This window comes from Rhinopithecus bieti, unplaced genomic scaffold (genome assembly GCF_001698545.2).
Source record: "Rhinopithecus bieti isolate Rb0 unplaced genomic scaffold, ASM169854v2 scaffold_18620, whole genome shotgun sequence".
NCBI classification, from domain to species: Eukaryota; Metazoa; Chordata; class Mammalia; order Primates; family Cercopithecidae; genus Rhinopithecus; species Rhinopithecus bieti.
This window is the reverse complement of record NW_016809631.1, coordinates 1625965-1647715: the sequence shown is the minus strand read 5'-3', so window position 1 is coordinate 1647715 and position 21751 is coordinate 1625965. Positions and strand designations below refer to the sequence as shown.

At 37.3% G+C, this 21751-nt stretch overlaps 1 protein-coding gene across 2 annotated transcripts in view; it reads left to right on the top strand.

Annotated features, from left to right (window-relative positions):
• Window positions 1-21751, top strand: part of UBE2D1 (ubiquitin conjugating enzyme E2 D1) — a 36411-nt gene that overhangs the window by 6353 nt on the left and 8307 nt on the right. Inside the window, exons 2-3 of one of the 2 annotated variants that reach the window (XM_017889914.1) lie at window positions 20672-20735; window positions 20829-20860. In XM_017889914.1, coding sequence (XP_017745403.1) covers window positions 20672-20735; window positions 20829-20860 — 96 coding nt within the window. The remainder of the gene's footprint in view (window positions 1-20671; window positions 20736-20828; window positions 20861-21751) is intronic. The other variant, XM_017889915.1, reaches the window with a different exon arrangement.

Here is a 21751-nt window from a genome sequence, read left to right as displayed (position 1 = left end):
ACGAGATTAAATCCAAGACTCTAGTTCTTTCTAGAAAGAATGATATAACTTAAAGAAGCACAGTATTTATGCGTTTTGGGATAAATGGTTTTCCTTGAGATGAGAGGGAGATAGTGTTCTTTCTCTAATAAGCCACTGTGTAAATGTTTCTTTTAAATCTTTGTAATTAAGCTCAGTCTTTCTTTTGCCTCTGATACCGTATTTTCTTTCTTCATCACAATAAAGGTGTAAAAAAATGAGGTAACTTATGACAGTTAAAAAGTTCTGAGATTTTTTTCTCTGTGGAAATAAATAGCCTAGAACTAAATAAGACTGTTTATGCCTATTTTAAGAAGCCAGGCACATATGAAAACCAAACCTAGCAGGATGTGGGATTGGCTCCAGGAAAGCAGAATAGCGTCCTTACTCACTTTAGTTCCCTGAAATACGCATAGAAAACATATGGGCCCTTTATTTTCATTTAATGAGTGCTACTAATAGAAATGATAAACCTAATATTTAGCCATAAAACTAAGTTAATGATCGTCTACTAATGTAATAGCCCCTGCCTTTTTAATAGTGGATAAAGTAATTACATTGAATTAACAACAGGAATTGAGATACTTATCCTCTCTCCTCTCCTGTGAAATGCTGGAATAAATGATACTAGAATATATAATATGACCCATATTTACAGAGTTTGGAGATTGGAGGGGTGGGTCCTCAGGCTACCTTAGCACATATGTCTGAAGGCAGGACAGGTTTTATTTCTGGCCCATCTTGGTCTTGATGATCTCTGAGAAGCTAAGGTGTTTCTGTGCTTAGTTTGGTTCTGAGATGAATCTGTGAAAGTTCAGTTTCACACGTTAGGCAATAACAGGCTGTTGTGTTCCAGGAGTTGTCCTTAGTATGGGGAGGAAGCTGCTATCTAGAAACATACAGTCTAGTGCTGTCCATTCCACCATCATGCTCTGCATCCTCTTGTCTTGCCTACTTTCCGGATTTATTTCTCACTGCCCTCTGTTCATATGGTCCTGTTTGTATGGCTCATCTCCTTTAGTGACACCACAATGCTTATTTAGATTCCTGGTCTTGTTTTAGACTTAAGAAACCTCTCCAATGGGGGTGAGCTGAGGAGCTGGTTCCTTCACCTTAAGCTTCCTCAAATAATAATCTGATTGTTTTCATTGTAGGTGGCCACTCTCCTTATGTGAGCAGAGTTTGGGAGTAGTATGGTTGGATTGCTCTAGAGAAAACTAAGTGGACCTAATGAATGCTCTGGGCTCGTTGTTCTTCTCTTAAACCAGAAAATCTCTGGCTTGTGTTTTTACTTCTCCCAAATTTTGCTGTATTTTGTTTTCACTTAAAGATATTTTCTAATTTTCCTTTTTATCTCTTCTTTGACCCTTGGATTATTTAGAAGTACATTATTTATTTGCCATATGTTTGGGGATTTTACAGATAGCTTTCTGTTACTGATTTCTAATTCCATTAGGGTCAGAGAACAAATTCCATTATTATATGACTCCTTTTAAATTGTGGGGACTTGTTTTGTTTTGTTTTGTTTTGTTTTTCCCGAGACGGAGTTTGCTCTTGTCGCCCAAGCTAAAGTACAGTGGTGCAATCTCGGCTCACTGCAACCTCCGCCTCCTGGGTTCAAGTGATTCTCCTGCCTCAGCCTCCCAAGTAGCTGGGATTACAGGCACCCACTACCACATCCAACTAACTTTTTGTATTTTTAGTAAAGGCTAGGTTTCACCATGTTGATCAGGCTGGTCTTGAACTTCTGACCTCAGGTGTTCCACCTGCCTTGGCCTCCCAAGTAGGGACTTGTTTTATGACCCAGCCTTTCAGGTGCTCAACAGCACTTTTGAATGAATGATGGTTAATAGTTCGTAGACTTCATTTTGGTATTTTCTGGTTGGTATCTATTGATGGTAGGTTATTTCTGAGAAATGGATGCCAAACTAAGGTGTACACCTTCCCAACATCTTTTTTTTTTCTCTTTTATGAGTTTCCGAACAGTTTAGTGAATAATAAACATCCACTTTTTAAAATGGAATGGAAAATATTAGTGCTTTGCATATAGTAAGGGTGTTGTTTCATGAAACTTTCGTTTTGGTTGTGTATGTGTGGCCCTGTGTGTGTGTGTACTAGGTTGTAATGTAAAATATTTTTCACGTTATGAATTGCTGTAAGGAAAGCTGGAAAATCACTGTTCCATAACATAAGATCCTTAGGTAAAATTAACGTCAAAAATACATGCCATACAAACATACATATACATGCATACATATATAGGGAGAGCAAATGAATACATATACACATACATAGAGGCACACAAATACATTGATACACATATACATATAATGTAAACTGTTCTAGCCTTGGCAGCATTTCCATTTGATGCAGACTGTATGCATTGTTTCCTTCTACAAGTAGCAACATTTTAGTGACTGATGTACAACCATAATATTCAAGAATAATACTGGATGATACTAACACAGAGTAGAGAATTTATTATGAAACACTTTAAGTGCCCACTATATGCCAGTTATGAGGTATAGAGCTGTAAGAAGCAATATGTAATAACAAATATTTGGTAGGTATTGGTAGGCATGTTCATGTTTTACACGCGTTTTAACAAATGGGCAGCTAGGTTTTCTGTTTTTTCTTCCATCTTTTTTTGGTTACTGTAAATAGTAAGTTTTGATAATGGAGCACTCAGAATGTTCCATTTGCATATTTTATGTCAAAATTCTATTTAAGTTGTGTTTAATTTCCTATCAAGTTTTTCTTGCCTCTCAGAGTATCTTTAAACACAACTCTCCTGAAAGCTTATGAAGTAGTATTCATTTCTAACCTTTTATATGATATAAGCTCCTGAGAAAATACAAGAATTCCTTCTCATTCCTTCACTCATCACACTTTGTTTCTCTGGTGCATAGCTAAAAATGTGCAAGTGGCCTTAATACAGTACTGGAGCATTGTTTGCTTCAGTGTTGGTTGAAAATAATGTGCTCTAGCTGTTACAGTGTTGAGGTGAGTATTGAACTGGGGTAGTAAGAGTGCTGGAGTAGAAGTCAGATGGTCTGAACCTTCGTCCTAGTTTGGCTTTGTGACCTTGGCCAAGAGACTCATAGTCTTTATATTCCTCACCTGGAAATTTAATGGATTGAACTTGGTACTTTATATCATCCCTTCTGAATCATAATTTTAGGCAAACCTAAATAATGTTATTTGCTGTTTTTGTTTGTTTGTTTGTTTTTTGCAGCAAACAGTAGTGATCACAAAAACAAACACTGAACTTTGGCACTGTGCTCTGCAGCTATATTAGACTTAACTTAAAATTCCATTTACTTTGAAATATCAGATTTGAAATAAATGTTGACATCTCTTAATGTATAATATAAGGTCAATAAATCTTATTCTTTTTTTTTTTTTTTTTATTTGAGACGGAGTCTTGCTCTGTCGCCCGGGGCTGGAGTGCAGTGGCCGAGCTGCAGCTCACTGCAAGCTCCGCCCTCCCGGGGTCACGCGCATTCTCCGGCCTCAGCCATCCCGAGGTGAGCTGGACTACAGGCGCCCGCCAGTCACCGGCTAGTTTTTTTGTATTTTTGAGTAGAAGACGGCGGTTCGTCACCATGTTAGCCAGGATGGTCTGATCTCCTGACCTCGTGATGCGCACCGTCTCGGGCCCTCCACAGAAGTTCTGGGAAAGTTCTGGGATTACAGGCTTGAGCCACCGCGCCCGGCCAAATCTTATTCTTTAAATAGCAATTATTTATGATGCAAATAAAATGTATTTCTATTATTGCACTGGTAACATAATGTGCTTCTCTAATTCAGTTTAGCTTCTCTGTATTTCACGGGTAGCTTTTGTACTTAAAAGAGTGTTTTATCCACATATTTAGACAACTGCCATACACAGCTGCACAGCTGCCCTATAGGTAATAGTTTTTTTTTTTTTTTGAGGTGAAGTCTCGCTCTGTCGCCCAGGCTGGAGTGCAGTGGCGCGATCTTGGCTCACTGCAATCTCCACCTCCTGGGTTTAGGTTTAGGGGATTCTCATGCCTCAGCCTCCTGAGTAGCTGGGACTACAGGTGTGCACTACCATGCCTGGCTAATTTTTGTATTTTTAATGGAGACAGGATTTTGCCATGTTGTTCAGGCTGGTCTCGAACTCCTGACCTCAAGTAATCCACCCACCTTAGCCTCCCAAAGTACTGGGATTATAGGTGAGACCCTGGTGCCCAGCCTGTGTAATAGATTTTTAAGATTCAGTGCTGGGCACGGTGGCTCACACCTGTAATCCCAGCACTTTGAGAGACCTAGGCAGAAGAAACACTTGAGCCCAGGAGTTTGAGACCATCCTGGGCAACATAGTGAGATCACATTTATAAAAAAAAAAAATTAAAAAAATAGCTCAGCATGGTGGCACGTGCCTGTAGTCTCAGCTACTTAGGAGGCTGAGGTGGGAGGATCACTTGAGCCCAGGAATTCAAGGTTACAGTTGATTGTAACCTTGTTACAATCTGTGATTGTGCCGCTGCACTTCAGCTTGTATGACAGCAACACCCTGTCTCAAAAGATTCAAGTTAATGCATTTATGGAACACCTTCTGATATAAGGCATATACTAAATGCAGTAAGGAGATGCTAGTTATATAGAAAAACAGCTATCACCATTATCTAAGAAATTTAGAATTAATAAGTGTAAGAAAAATCCTGTAACAACTAGATGGATTTAGGAAAGTACCAAACAGAAAATACAATGTATTTGAACAGGAAGGGAGTCAAAGATGGGAGAGGCCAATTTTATTTGGGAAAATCAGGAAAGACTGTGGAGAAGATGGAATTTGATATAGGTTGGGAAGAGTGGATAGCATTTTGAAAGACTTAGGGGAGCCAGGCTCGTAGGGGAAGCTACAGAAATGACACTAGAATACGCTTGGCTTATTTAGGAAGGAGCAGATCATCCTGGTTTTGGGAATCATTCAGAAAGAGTAGACCATAAAGCTTCATATTGTAGACAACCTTGAAGGCCCGTGCTGAGAAATACATACTTAATGCAGAAGATTGGGGAAGCCACTGAAGGTTTTTGAGTAATAGGAACTAATGCTTTTTTTTTTTAGATGGAGTCTCACTCTGTCACCCAGACTGGAGTGCAGTGGTATGATCTTTGCTCATGGCAACCTCCGCCTCCCAGGTTCAAGCGATTTTCCTTCCTCGGCCTCCCCAGTAACTGGGACTACAGGCGTGCACCACCACGCCTGGCTAATTTTTGTGTTTTTTAGTAGAGACTGGGTTTCACCATGTTGGCCAGGCTGGTCTGGAATCCCTGACCTCAAATGATCCACCCACCTCAGCCTCCCAAAGTGCTAGGATTACAGGTGTGAGCTGGAATGAACAGTTGTAGTCATAGTGCATCCTTGCCCTCATCAAACTCAAGATTGTTTACTGTTTGTCATTATAATTTTGATTAATGTCATGAAAAGGGATGCACAGAGTATTCTAGGAATATAGCAGGGACCCATTGAAGGGTTCAGGGAAAACCTCCTGAAGGCAGTGATGTTTAAGATGAGACATGAAAGTAAAAGTAAGGTAGATAAAATGAATGACTGAGGGAGAGAGTGTGTTTTGGGGAAGGGAGGTGATTAAGTATCTTCTGCCTAAAAGGAAGCCATGTTTGCAACTAAAGGCAAGATAACATTTGGAGGAATTAAAAGTCATGGCTGGTGCAGAGAGCACTGGGGAAAAGTATTGCAGATATGAGGCTAGAGAGAATTCAGATCTTGGAAGGTCTGGTAAGTCGTTTTAAGGACTTAGTCTTACTTGAAGGTGAATGGAAAACATCAAAGAGGTTTTACATGGCTCTTCAAGAAGATGATTTCGGCAGCAGTGTATAGGTAGAGAAATAGGAGGCTAGTAGGTAAGTTACGATATTGCACTTAAGTGAGATCCAAAGAGGGTCTAAGCTACGATGTTAGCAGAGGTCATTGAAAAGAGGGGTATATGACAAAAATTACAGGCTGTTTGTACCACCTGGCCCTTTTGAGTTGGTGTGATCTGTCTATGCCTAGACTTTCTTGACCTTTCGAGTCAAGTATCACAGGCTCCCTGGTCTAGGCAATCTCTTCAGATTCCTCCTTCTGTTATCCAGTCTGGTCCCAGATATTAATATTGTCTGCCTGACTGGAACCTTTGGGTTCTTATCCTAAACTACCTCTCCTCTGGCTCATATCAGACTCTTCTGCACGTTGGACCTCAGCTGTCCTATTTGATGGGCCTTCTGGGACCCTTTCAGAGGGAAGGATCTAGACAGAAGGAGAATCTGAACAATTTGGTACTTTTCAAATTGTGAGGGAGTGGGTTGTGAAGAGAGGAATTAGATGGTAACTCCAAGGTTTAGAGTTTGAATTACTGAAACGAATCAATGCATTTTTACTGTAAGACTTCATAAAACAGATTCAAATACAGCTTTTACTCGGCTGCTTTGGATTTGTCTAAAATAAATTTTTATTTATATAATTCCTCTGATGGAAATATTATATGTAGAGAGTGTGATCAAGAGTCTGCCATCTAAATAGGAAGCCATGTTTGAAAGTAGAGGCGAGATAGCATTTTGGGAAATTGAGTCATTATGCCTGGTACAGAGAAAACTGGGGGAAAGTGGTTGAGATGTGAGGCACTGAGTAAATAATGTCTGTAATTCTGACCTCAAGCTTTTATTCTAAATTACACTCTTCCCCCCCTCTCTGCCCCCGGAGATGGAGTTTTGCTCTTTTTGCCCAGGCTGGAGTGCAATGGCACGATCTCGGCTGCCTGCAACCTCTGCCTCCTGGATTCAAGCAATTCTCCTACCTCAGTCTCTCAAGTAGCTGAGATTACAGATACGCACCATCAAGCCTGGCTAATTTTTTATATTTTTAGTAGAGGTGAGGTTTCACCATGTTGGCCAGGCTGGTCTCAAACTCCTGACCTCAGGTGGTCTGCCTGCCTTAGCCTCCCAAAGTGCTGGGATTATAGGCATGAGCCACCATGCCCGGCCCTAAATTACACTCTTTATAGTTCACTTTCAATATATATGACTGATGAGACAAAGTCACATATTATTGCTTTCTTCATCTTCCTTTTTTGTGGCATTTGGCTGCATTATTATTTTTAAATAAACAGCCTTTGCCAGAGAAACTTGATCCAAGGAGACAGCAAAGCAGATAGGACCAGTTTGTTGAAGTGAGTTTGGTTCCTGTAACTTAGTTAATTGGATGTTGTCGGCGTTTTGAAGTCTTCGGGAAGAATCTACATGGTTTAAAATCCAGATGTACTTTAATTTACAGGCTTAAAGATGTTCTGTATTTGGAGACATTTCTGATGATCGTTTGACATCTTTCTATTGAAATAGCTCTAGTCAACTGGATAAGGAGATCAGGGCCTGAACTGTAAGCCCGTGAAATGTTTATTTACAGACAAACCAAATATAGCTCATATATCCTTTTAGAGGCAACATGAAAAATGCAGTCCAGTAAGAATCACTGTCTTGTTTTAGGAATTTTGAGGTAAAGATGGTTGTGTCATGTTAATTAATTGCCGGTTGAGCCAAGAGTTTTGAAGTAATGCTTTCATAGGCTTTGGATTTAGTAATTTAAATTTTGGGCTGTAAATCAGTCCCTTACATGGACTGTTTAATGTCTTTTACTCACACCCCGTGGGGTATGTATTATATCTGTTATGGAGATTTAGATCTTCTGACTGTTGAAGCTAGAAAACAACATAGCATTTTCAGTCTGGTCAGCATAATTTTTTAGGGAATATTTACTGCATTGTGTCATATTAAGTTTTATGGTAAATAAGGCAGTTCTCACTTGTTTGCTTTTATTCCCCTCTGTTCAGATTGGCCAGTTACCCTTCTGGGAGCCAGGAGATTAATGCAGGCCCCTTCTCTTACATTCCCTTCTTTGTTTCCTTTTATTTGTTTACTTTGTTTGAATTAGGCTGCCTCATCTACTTTTAGATTTTAAGTCCCCTAGAGGCAGGGATTGTGTCTAGGTTGGTTTTATGGAGAACACTCGGCATATTGTGGGGGTGTTATAAACATGCCATCTGTGGCAATTTAAAATTCAGTTTCAGACCTCTCAGTACTTTTCTTTGTGTCTAGTTGTTTATAGAAATCTGAACTAGAATAGAGGTGCTTAGCCATGTAAGACTATATAAGTCCATTAAATACACATTTTTGTGGCTTTATTATAAGTGCTTTTATAGTTCTGGTCATGATATAAAGACACTGTCCTTAAATCTACTGATCATTAATATCTTATATTTTTATTTTAAAATTTAGATACTCCTAGCTAGTTTTTTAATTCGAATATTAATCACATTCAAATAGAAAATTGCTTCATTGGCACAGACTACTTTTTTCTGGAACATACTTTTACCAGTTTGATGATATTTATTGCTTGATCTGTTTAGGTATAGAGTTGACTTGTTCTAAGCTTATTTTTGTCTCAAAGGGGAAGAAGGAAATAGAATCAACAAAGCATTTCAATTTTAGATTAAAAGTCACTGGAATGAGACCGAAATACCCACACAAAATATATGTATACTCACACAGTGTTCTTCTATAATGAGTTCTTTTCATATACTGATTTGTAAGTAGTCTCATTATTTGATAGCCATCTTTTCCATTATATAAATTCTATATATCCTTGCCCGTCTTTTTTGCTATCATTGTGTTATTCATTGTGGCAAAATACATTTTAAAAGTTATAATGTAAACTTTTTGTTTCAGTTATACAGACATAAACTATACAGTTTGACCAATTTTTACAAAGTGAATAAACCTGTGAAACCAGCACCCAGCTCAAGAAATAGTATTACAAGGACCCCAGAAACCCTTTCTTCTCCCTTCTTAGCTTTACCTCTGTCCTCAAGGTAAATCACTATTCTGATCTCTATCACCGTACATTACTGTAGCCTGTTTTTGAACATTATTTAAGGGGAATCATACAGTATGTATCTTTTTGTCTCTGGTTGCTTTTGCTCACCGTATTTGTAAGGTTCATCTATATTGTTGCCTGGAGCTGTAGTTCATTCTTATTGCATGAATATGCTTCGAGTTGTTCATTCTACTTTGGTGGACATTGGGTTGCTTCTGGTTCATTCTACTGTTGATGGACATTGAGTTGCTTCTGGTTTGGGGCTACTACAAATAATGGCATGCATATTCACTTTTCTGTTGGGTATATACCTAGCAGTAGAAATGCTAGGTCGTAGAGTATTTCTATGTTTACCAGTAGTGGTTACTATCAGTTTTTCTCTTCCACCAGGAGTTCCAGAGTTCCAGTTGTTTCAAATCTTTCCCAACACTTGTACTCTCTTCTATTTCGTTTAAATCATTTTGTTGGATATGTAGTGGCATAGCATTTTGGTTTAAATTTGCATATCCTTAATGACTAATGAAGCTGAGCCCCATCTGATATATATATGTATTGGCCATTTGGATAGCTTCTTTTGTAAAGTGCCTGTTTAAGCTGCTTTTTAAAAAGTTGATCTGTAGGAATATCTTTTACATGTTCTGGATGAGACTTTTGTCAGATATATGTAATATTGCAAATATTTTCTCCCACTTGGTGGCTTGTCTCTTCACACTTTTAATGTGTCTTTTGGTGAACAGATGTTCTTAATTTTAATCAAGTCCAAATTTTTCATTTTTTTCTTTTACTGTTAGTACTCTGTGTCCTGTTAAAAAATCTCTGCCTTTATAGGGTTTTAAAAATCTTTATTATTTTACTTTTCACACTTAAACCTATAGTCTATTTAGGATTGATTTTTGTATAGTCATGCGTTGTGTAATGACAGGGATAATTTCTGAGAAATGCATCGTTAGGCAGTTTTGTCATTGTGCAAACATCATCAAGTGTACTTTCACAAACCTAGATGGTACAGCCTACTATACACCTAGGCTATATAGTATAGTCTGTTGCTCCTAGGCTAGAAACTTATGCAGCATGTGACTGTGCTGATACTATAGGCAGTTGTAACACAGTGGGAAATATTTGTACATTTAAATATAGCTACTCATTAAAAAGGTACAATAAAAATATAGTATAAAAGAGAAAAAATGGTATGCCTGTATAGGGCACTTACCATGAATGGAGTTTGCAGGACTGGAAGTTGTTCTGGGTAAGTCAGCGAGTGAGTGGTGAGTGAATGTGAAGGCCTTGGGCATTACTGTACACTGCTGTAGACTTTATAAACACTGTACATACACTTAGTGTATACATATTTATGTGAAAAATATTTTTCTTCAATAATAAACTTACCTTACTGTAACTCTTTCAGTTTATAAACTTTTTTTTTTTAACTTTTGGACTCCTTTCTGTTTTTTTTTTTTTTTTTTTTTAGACGGAGTCTCGCTCTGTCACCCAGGCTGGGCACTGGAGTGCAGTGGCCAGATCCTCAGCTCATGCCAAGCTCCCTCCCAGGTTTACCACATTCTCCTGCCTCCAGCCTCCCGGTTGCCTGGGACTACAGGCGCCCGCCCATCGCCCGGCTAGTTTTTTGTATTTTTTTAGTAGAGACGGGGTTTCACCATGTGAGCCAGGATGGTCTCGATCTCCCTGACCTCCGTGATCCGCCTGTCTCAGGCCTCCAAAGTGCTGGGATTACAGGCTTGAGGCCACCGCGCCCGGCCCTGGACTCTTTCTTAATAACACTTAGCTTAAAACACAAAACACATTATATAAGTGATATAAAATATTTCCTCTTTTATATCCTTGTTCTGTAAGCTTCTATTTTAATTTTTTCACATTTTTTCACTTTTAAGCTTTTTTATTAAAACTAAAACACAAACACACACATTAGCCTAGGCTTACACAGGGTCAGGATACTCAGTATCACTATCTTCCAGCTCTACACCTCCCCATTTTGTCCCACTGGAAGGTCTTCAGGGACAGCATGGAGTTGTTGTCCCCTCTGATAACAGTCCCTTCTTCTGGAATATCTACTGAAGAACCTTCCTGAGGCTGTTTTGCAGTTCTTTTTTTATAAGTAGAAAGATTACACATCAACATAATGATTAAAAGTATAATGTAGTAAATACATGAACCAGTAACATAGTTGTGGATTATCACTGTCAATTATTATGCACCGTACACAGTTGTATGTGCTATACTTTTATAGGACTGGTAACACAGTAGATTTGTTTACACCAGCATCACTAAAGCATATGAGTAAGACATTGCAGTGCGATGTTAGGATGGCTACAAGGTCATTAGGTGATAGGAATTTTTCATCGCCATTATAATTTAATGTGACCACTATATATGCAATCAGTTGCTTGAGACGTTATGTGGCACTTAACTGTATATTATTTGAGGTAGGGGGATCAAGGTTGTGATATCCTCATATGGATACCTAATTGACTCAGCACCATCTATTGAAAAAAAACTTTCCCTCTACTAGAAATGTCATTGTTTTCGCTTTTTAGTTTTTGAGTTCTGGGTTTGACATTGGTTTTTTTTTTTTTTTCTTTTATTTCCATTTTCAACACATTGTCACAGTAGCTAAAGGTAAAATAAGTACTCTTGGTCCCATTCAGATGCCAACCACCAAAACTTTTGCTTCCACATCAAAAGTTCTATTTGTTTGCCTGAGATGGTGATAATATGCTAAGTTAGGTTTAAAGGATATGTTCATTTCCTATGTGCAACTTTCTGTATTAAGGCTTTGCAGAGCTCCCAGGGAGCAACACTCACTTTGGGGCCTGTGTGAATGGTGTCCTTTATTGTCGGTGGCACACGGTCTGTGTGGCAAGATGATAGCAGCCCTGAGTCCTACTTGTAATAACTGGAATATTAAAAAAACAATCATGGGTGTGGCAATATGCACCTGGAATCCCAACCACTTGGGGAGGGTAGGGCAGGAGGATTGCTTAAGTGCAGGAGTTTGAGTCCAGCCTGGGCAGCATAAGGAGACCCCCATCTCTTAAACCGAAAAAAAAAAATCACTAACTTTTCTATGCCCCAGCAATCTACCATTTCACAAATAAGGGTACAAAAGTGTACCCCAAGTTTAAAGAGATGGATAGGAAGTAAACTCTGAGGCAATCCTTGTGACTTTTCAGAATTTACCACATCTTATCACCTTACTTTGTAATGTTTCATGTATCAGTTTCTGTTTTTGATTTAGAAGGTAGTTTACGTCAGTTATTTTTACTAGTTCCTTACTAGATCACTCTTCTGTCCTAGGATAAACTTTCTTTCCAGGGTTCCCTACAGTATTCTAAACTTTAGTGACACATTCAGAAGGGGACCCCTGAGGCTTATAACTACTCTTACATGTGTTTCCTTGGAGGTACAACTTCTGTAGCTACTTTTAAGCTTCTAAGAACCTAGAGGACCTCTTTCCTATACCTTTTAAGCTACATCTTGTAAAAATATTTTTTCCACAAATGAGTAAGTTCTCCTTTAATTTCATGCCCCAGTTTAATCATCAACAATGTGCCTGACCAGTGATTTATGAGGATTTTTATTAGCATCATAATCTGATACTGTTGCATTAAATCTTTAATGCCTTGGAAGGGTATAGTTGGGATGAAAGTATAAAATCTGAATAATGCCTGTTAGGAAGGATGTAGAAATAGTTGATAAGTTTCTATATTTAGCCCATCTGGTTAAGTGAACCATGGAATAAACAAACAAAATTTCTGTCCATGCCACAGACTGCAGCCCTGTCTGTGGGCAGCTCTGTCACTAAGGATTGCCAGTGGTTAGAAGACGACTTACTTTGAGATGAGGTCAGCTCAGCACAAACCCCTAACTCCCTTGGAAAGCAACCCAAAGCTGTGTCCTGAAAGTCGGTCAATACCATCCTAAATAAACAATAAGGAATGTTTAGAGCTTTGAGATCTTCTAAACCAGAGAAATGGAAACAAAAATTTAACAGGAATTTTGTGTAGCTTTGGATACTTTGCTAGAATATATAATACATTCTATAAATTGAAAATATTTGTGATAATGGTATATCTTAATAATTAATATTTTGATATTCATTTTTGTATTTCACATGTTATTTAAAAGCTTACCATAGTGTTTTCAAGTGACCTGCACTATTGTAACACCTGTTATACTTTTTACCATATGCAATCTACATGTCTATATAAAAGAATAATTTATTTGGATTCGATTATCAGATCTAATCACTTGCATTTGTAAAATATTGAAATTTGAGATATTCATGTTCTACTGATGACATTTGTCTTTAAATTTTATTGCTGATTCAAATAATACCAAACGCCTTATGTGAAAGGCATTGTGCTAAGTATCATGGAGGGATCCATAAATAAAGTGCATAAAATTCTTAGTTTTAAAAAACATTCCGGTAGATAAGGGAAAGTTAGCATCTATTAAGCATCTATTATACATGTCAGGTATTAAGCTAGGTGCTTTACCTATGTATTTTTATACATAGGTATGAAATTTTAATTCTCAGTACAGTTCTTAAAGGTAACCAGAGATGTCCCCATATTACATACGACACACTTGAGACTCAAAGAGGTTAAGTAAATTGCCCAAGGTCACACAGCTAGTAATTGGACTTTGAAAAGATAGCATTAAGGAAAGCAGGTAAAATTTGAGCATGGGAGATGGAAGGAAGGTTATTTTAGAAGAAGGAAAATTATAAAGGCCAGAAAACTTAACTGTATCTAGGAAACATCCAGGTAGTCAGGTTATACCTGCAGTTCTTAAACTTTTTGGTCTCAGGACCCCTTTAATTTTTTTTGTTTTTGATTGTCACTGAACAAATTAACCTTTTATATTATTAAGTGTTGTAGAATCCAAAGAATTTTTTGTTTCTGTGGGTTTATATGTATTATTATTTACCATATGAGAGATTAGAACATTTTAAATATTTGGCCGGGCGCAGTGGCTCACACCTGTAATCCCAGCACTTTGGGAGGCTGAGGCGGGAGTTTGAGACCAGTTTAGCCGATATATAGTGAAACCCTGCCTCTACTAAAAGATACAAAAATTAGCTGGACGTGATGGTGCATGCCTGTAGTCCCAGCTACTTGGGAAACTGAGACAGGAGAATCACTTGAACCTGGGAGGCAGAGGTTGCAGTGAGCTGAGACTGCACCACTGTACTCCAGCCTGGGCATGGAGTAAGAGCAAGACTCTGTCTCTCAATTAAATAAATAAATAAATAAATAATAGAAAATAAAACATTTTAAATATTTAGTAAATAATTTAAGAATAACAAACCCACTGCATTAACACAAATAACATTTTTATGAAAAATAGCTATATTTTCCAAGCACAAAAGTAGAGTGGCATTGTTTTGTGTTTTCATATCTCGTTATAGTCAAGCTTACCGATGACAGCTGGATTCTCACATATGCTTATGCATTAATCTGTTAAAATACCACATGTCATTAAGCCTCTGGAAAACTCTACTATATACTCATGAAATATTGAGAATGAAAAGACAGATAACATCTGAGTTTTATTATAAAATTAATTTTGATCTCATAGACTTCCCGAAAGTGTTTTAGAAAACCCAAGGGGGTTCCTTGGAGAATCACTGAGCACGTTTGTGAAGGGGAACCCAAATGAGAGTGTAGGTTTGGGACTAGATAATGAAAAGATGTTCACTGGGGGAATTTGGTCTTTACTAAGCAATGGGGAGCCACTGAAGTAAAGTAGAAGAGTGAAATAAAAGGAGCTGTGCTTTTAGAAGATTTTTTTATATTGCAAGTAATGCCTAGAGTATTGGAAGCAGTTACAATTGAACTGTAATTGATGTTTGAGGTAACTGTGGTAAGCAACATAATGGGTTTAGAAGAAGAATAAATATATATATATATATATAGTACATCTGATTAACAATGAAGGACAAAGAGGGAAGTCAAAACAGTGCTGAGATTTTGAGCCTCATGACTGGTTGGCTTATGTCCCATTAACAGGCATGGGGAGTACAGGAAAATAATTAAGCTTGGGAAAGAGAGTAGGGAATTAAGTTTTGGATTGTATATAAGAAGTTTTACTTCTAACATTTTGAAATAATTTTGTCTTACAAAAAGTTGTGAAAATAATAAGGTTCATATATATCCTTAACCTAATTTCCCCTAATACAACTTATATAACCATTGTGCAGTTATCAAAACAAGGAAAGCAACCTTGGTATCATGCTGTTAACTACACACATAATTCAAATCTCACCAGTTTTTTTTTTCACTAATGCCTTTTTCCTGTTACAGAATCCAATCTGGGATCTCACACTGGATTTAATTGTTGGGTCTTCTTAGTAACTATCCTCCAATCTGTGACAGTACCTCAGTCTTTCTTTCATTGTCTTATAAAGCATTTTTAATGAAAATAGAAGATGCTTAATATATATGTAGAGGAAAAAAACATGATATTTTATCTTTTTTTTTATATTTATGTATTTATTTATTACCTCCATTCTCTCAGAGTGTGGGGTATTTTATCTTTTAAAATGCTTAAGAACCTAAATGAAAATCTTTATTTTTCTTTAAAAAGTTACAAAAGTATTATAAAAAATTAAATGGTGTAGAATACATAAAGAAGTAACAACCCAGTCATATCTCCCAGAGATAACTCCATTAACAGTTTGTTGTGTATCCTTTATTTATTTTTGCATCTAGAGTTTATATATATGAGATAATAATGGGCATACTGTCCTGTAACTTGTGTTTTTCATTTAATCACTATATTCACCTAACATGTTTCAATGTCAACATATATAGATCTGTTTCACTCTTTTAAATGGCTACTCAGTATTTCATAATATGGCTGTATCATTTCATGAAGCCATTCTTTTTGATGGACCTTTAGGTTATTTCAGTTTTTCATACTTATACAGGCTGCTGCAGTAAATATCCTTATATATGTATCTTTAGCTACCTGGGCAGTAATTTCTGTGAGGTGAAATTGCTGGCTTCAGAGACCATATGCGTTTTCTACTTTTGCAGTTATTACCAAATTTCCCTCCAAAACTCTGTGTCAGCTTACCCTCCCTCCAGCAGTGAGTGACATACTTATTTCCCAACAAAGCTGTGAATGGATGTATTGTAATTGACAATGGTTTGGTCCAGGTATGGTCTTGTGGGTGCTTAACTATACATTGCTCTCTCTATTTTTTCCTACAAATCATTGCTTTGCTTTTGTAATACACATATGTAAATAAAATACTTAATGAAAATATTGAATGCTTTTAAATCTTTTGTCTTTGAGATCTTTTAATCCAGCATACGATAAAGACAAAAGCATGGCCATGAAGAGTTCTTGGCAGGAGGCCTGGGAGGCTTACGAAATCGTTATTGGGAGGCTATTTGTAGGGTTCATCTTAGATTTCTAGGTAGTGGTGGAATAGGAAGAAATGTTCAAGAAATGTGACTCTGGGGTATATAAATTGTCCTCAAGAGGGACTTCTGTTAGAGTGAAGAATGTGGAATTAAGCCCTGGCTCTTGTGAGGTTCCTATGGTCTTGAGCAAGTTGTCTAATTCAGTGTTAATTCTTATATGGTGAGTAGGGGGAGAAGGGCAAGGAATTAGAGTACTAATCCTAACATATCCTTTTGGAATAATATAAAAATCATTAAATTATCTTTAATACCCCATATGTAGCAGTGGTGCTAAAACTAGATAGATAACTAAGAATGGCAGTTATAGCAGAGAAAGTGTAAATCAGACAGTAAGGCATTTCCAGAAAAACTTAGAGTAATCTAAATCAAAAGAAAAAGTCAACAAATAAAAGTGATCCTTGATTTTGTCTGTCATCTAAAAGTACACTGGCTGCTGCATAGACTAAGCAAAAAGAGTGGGGTTTTCGTTTGTCTAGTTGTAGTTTCTGTTTGTTTTATATTTTCACCTCATTAACACATCTCAAAATTTTCCACCATATCTTCATTTTTCTTTTTTCAAATTTAAGGTCTATATTTTTGTGGGCCAGAGTGAGAATGTGTTGTACCTTTTGTTTTCTGTAGGTCATTCTATCTGCACATATGCATCCTAGTTTCAGTTACGTGTTTCCGAAAAAATAACAGGACATATTTCCAGACACATGGATTGACAAAGAGATAGAATATTAGGAATCTAGACCCTCCTAAAAAGTCTGGGTTATGTAAGTCTCCTCCCCAAAGCATTACTATAATTATTTGTAACAAATAATGATCCATGTCAATATTAAGGATGTTTGATACACTATCAGCTGCCTCTTTCCTATGTGGATGAACTGTAATAAAGTGACAGTTGGAGAACCTTTTCAGGTGTGTGTTAGATTTTCTCTCTCTTCCTTAGCCTTAACTTCTAACAGAGGAGGTAGAATTAGTACATCAAAAATAATAATAATAACAAGAACAAGATAATCTTTGCTTTTATATATAATATAATATTTTAAAGGGTTTTGAAGAACAGTCTGACATGTGAAATTTGAATATGGTTCAAGCCTGTTCCAACTAAAACAAGGTTTTGATTTTTCTTGTTAATGAAGAAAATATGTATTTGTGCATATGTATGCTTTATTCACATACACATTATCTCTGTAAAATATATACATGCAAGTCATTAACAGTTTTTTAAAACTACAGAGACTGTCATTTTCTGATTAACTAGTTTTCTAGTTAAAATGAGGGCAAAGAAGCCCCATTTACACTAGTGTTTAGAAAATTCAACATGACGAATAATTACAGAGGCAATTTCCTAAAGCCCAAATTAGAAAACTGTTATAAGGCACAGCCCTTCTAAAATGGGGCTGTGATTTGGGAACTGTTCCTCCCTCAGTCATTTAAACTATTTTAATAATTGTATTCTGCTCCTAGAGAATTGGAAGGTTGTCAGTTCCCTTTATTTGAATGCTTACTATGTGCCAGAGACTGTGCTGTACACTTGACATGTATCATTTCACTTGGTTGTCATAGAAACTATGGATGGAGGTAGTGCCACTTGAAAACTGAGCTTTGGAGAGGAAAAAAAGATTTTTCCCAAGATGGTGTGTGACGTGAGTGGTGGCACCGAGACTTGAACTTCAAAGCCTTGCTGCTTTTAACCAGTATAGTTAAGTCAAAGTCTGAAATCCATTTCCTTATTGCTTTTTCTTTTTATTTTCTTTTTTTTTTTTTAAGGAGGTCTTGCTCTGTCACCCAGGCTGGAGTGCAGAGGCCCGATCATAGTCTACTGCAACCTCAAACTCCTGGGTTCAAGCAACCCTCCCGCCTCAGCCTCCCAAATAGCTGAAATTACAGGCATGAGTCAGCCTGGTCAGTCCCTTATTACTTAACTCTAACATTGACCAAAGAAGCAGCTAACCCTGTTAGTTAATTCTTATTAGGAAGAGAAACACCGTACCAGCTATTAAAAAAAAAAAAAAAAAAGGCAGCAAAACAAAATGCAAGTACCAAGGTATACTGGAAAAGAACATTGAGCTTGGAAGGAGACCTGAGTTTGTACTTGGCTCAGTTACTCAGCTCATGTATCACTTTCTTAGGAAGGCCTTTCCCTGTCACGCCCTGCTTCTTGTTTGTCTCTATTAGAGCACTGAACTCATTGCCATAATTACCCTATTGCAGTGATTCTAAGGTGCACGTCTTTCACATTTTAACATTTCTAAAGTGCGGATGCATTTTATAATTGACGGTGTTTTAAAATAAATTGGCAGCATTTTTTCTTAATTATTGGTACTTAAAATAAGGATGTGATGTACAGTTGATGACATCTTAGATTTGATTAAGTGCATATTTATTTTGTGTGTTCCCACAAAATGTTCATATCATTCTCATGGTTTTAAATATCTGGTATATGCAATGATTTTCCAATTTCTAGCCTTTTTTAAGGTCCACCCCTATATGTTGAACCACATGGTTTCTTCATATCACAGGGATTACAGATTCAACATATCTACTCTCCAGATCAGTTTGTCTTCTGTTCTCCATCTCAGTGAATGGCATCCATATTCGTACATTTGTGGAACTAAAATGTGAGATAATCGCCTACCTGGGTTTGAATCCCAGTTCCACCCTATAGTAATTACTCAAGCATGCGGTGAAGTATGTCACCTTAACTCTTCACTTGTAAAATGGGGAACATAATAACACCTATCTCTGAGGATTGTTAGAATGACTGAGACATTGAATAGATGTTAGCTGTCCCTAATCTTCATCATACATATCTATGACTTCTCTCCTTCCTCTGCACATGTAATTCATCAACTCCTGTGATAGGCCCTTCAGAGTATCTCAGATCTACCACTTCTATCTTGTTGCCACTTCTCCAATCTAAGCCCCCATTTTTCTTGCCTATGTAGCAACTAATCTTGTAGCTTCTCCTCTTTCCCCTGTCTAATCCAGTCAGAACCATCCATTAAATCGGAGCATGCCACTTCTTAAAACCTCCCTCACCCCGCACTCAATGCATTTGGTATAAAACACCACATCGTTAATGTGGTCTATATGGTACTCTATTTCCTGCCTGGCTTCTGCCTACCTTTCCAGCCTCATCCTCTGCCACTCTGCCTCCCAGCATCACTCTTTTCCTCCAAAAGTAACTCCTACTCATCCTTTAGATTTCAGCTTAAATGTCACTTCCTCAGAGATTATTATTGATCTTCCAAGCTAAATTAAGTCTTCAGTTATAGTCCTTTATATTGAATGTATACCTTTCTTATTTGGGATGATCAGTTTCTTCCAAACTGTGGCTAAAAAAGTGAAGTAACTTCCACAAGGTCAAAGGGTGAGATCTGTTAGAACTGGAATTATATCTGTTAGAGAAAAGAAAAAAAAAAATCCAAAAAAGAGAAAAGAAGAAAATCAAAAGAACTGAGATTACAACCCAGGGATGGGGCGAACTCTAAAGCTGTGTCTTTTCTGTGATCTTTGCTGCTTTGAGGGCAGGAAAGAGGGTATGAATCAATGTTCTGAGTTTCAAAACATGGCCTGACTTCTGCTCATTTATTTCCCATTTCAAGTTGTTCTTTAATGAGCTGGGTGCAGTGGCTCATGCCTGTAATTCAATACATCATCGGGAGGCCGAGGCAGGTGGATCACTTGAGCCCAGGAGTTAGAGACCAACCTGGTCAACATGGCAAGACCCCATCTCTACAAATAAAATTAGCTAGGTGTGCTGGCACGTGCCTGTAGTGCCAGCTGCTTGGGGTGGGGGTAGGGGTAGGGGCCTGAGGTGGGAGGATCGCTTGGGCCCAGGAGGTTGAGGCTGCAGTGAGCTCTTGTGCCATGGCACTGCATCGTGGGCGACAAAGTGAGATCCTGTCTCAAAAAAAAAAAGTTATCCTTAAATATTATTCTTTCTGAGCCTTCTTGCTTCCTCAATAGATTGTAACCTGTTAAAGTAGTACCTGTTTTCTGATATATTATCAACCTAGCACTTACATAAATTACCTTGCATACAGTAGGTACTCATTAAATAGTTTTTCTCTTAGGGATATTAAAGAAAAACAGTATTTTATTCCATTTAATCTTTTCAAGGTTTGAAGCTGTCTCATGTACCTTATTCTTTCTACCAGTCAATGACAAAGTCCAGTTTATGTTTTTATATTTTGAATAGAACTGCTTTAAATGTTTTTAAAGCTAAGCTAATAGTTTGTATGTTAATGGATCATTACCCTTGTTTCATTGGGAAAAGAAGGAATTAACCTTACATATTTTTGCTTTCCTTCAGGAATTAAGTGATCTACAGCGCGATCCACCTGCTCACTGTTCAGCTGGACCTGTGGGAGATGACTGTAAGCTTTGCTCTATTTCTGGGATTGTGCTACCATTAAAAATGTAGGTTTGAACATTTGTTAATGACTCCAAAACTCCTTTGTTTGTTTCAGTGTTCCACTGGCAAGCCACTATTATGGGGCCTGTAAGTATGATTCATATCTATGAAATTAACCCCCTCAGCCATACTTCATTCTTGCCATTTCACCTTTGATCAGATGTTTGTGACGAAGGTTGAATATTGTACTTTGAATCACCTAGGAAGCAAAATATTATTAAGGATTTACAATGATTTTCTAAAGCATTGGTGGCAAATATTTCCTGGATCACTGTTATGTTTTCCTTTGTGGAATCCTAGATCATTGCACATAATGGATTGCCACAGCTCGAAACCAGGCTGTGTGTTTATCTTTTTTTTTTTTTTAAAGTCACTGAGAGTCAGTTGTAATTAAACATAATCGTTCTCACATCCGCAGTTTTGGTACATTAGAAATTAGACTAATGAAGCCAATAATTGAATTGCTACAAGTAACAAGTGTCAGTTTGCCATAAGTCTCATCACCATTCTTTTTTGTGAAAGAGAATAAATAAAATATTACAATGGGTCTATCTTTGCCACCTTATAAATTTGCTGCTTTTAATTTTGTTGCATTGTCCTAAACACAGAATTATCTACTGTTTGATAATTGGCTACTCTCAGTAGTTACTACTTTTGTTAAAATTATTTCTTTCAATACTTTTAGAGGCAGTTTTAAGACTTCAAACAGGCTTTTTCTTTCTATGAGCAAAAATCTGATTGCATAAGAATGAGCACTGGCAGCTCAAATCTACTTTCTGGGTGAGAGTACATTAGTAACATGTTTTCATGAACACCATTCTCTTCTCCCTCCCCTGAAAGAGCTTTATCTAGTGAGTTACAGAGTTTTTAATCATATGGCCTTGTGTTTAACTTTAAAACACACCAAAACTACTGAATTTCAAAGTGGTACTCTGGGCAGTTGTCTCAAATTATTGTTTTATTAAGTTTGTTTTTTAA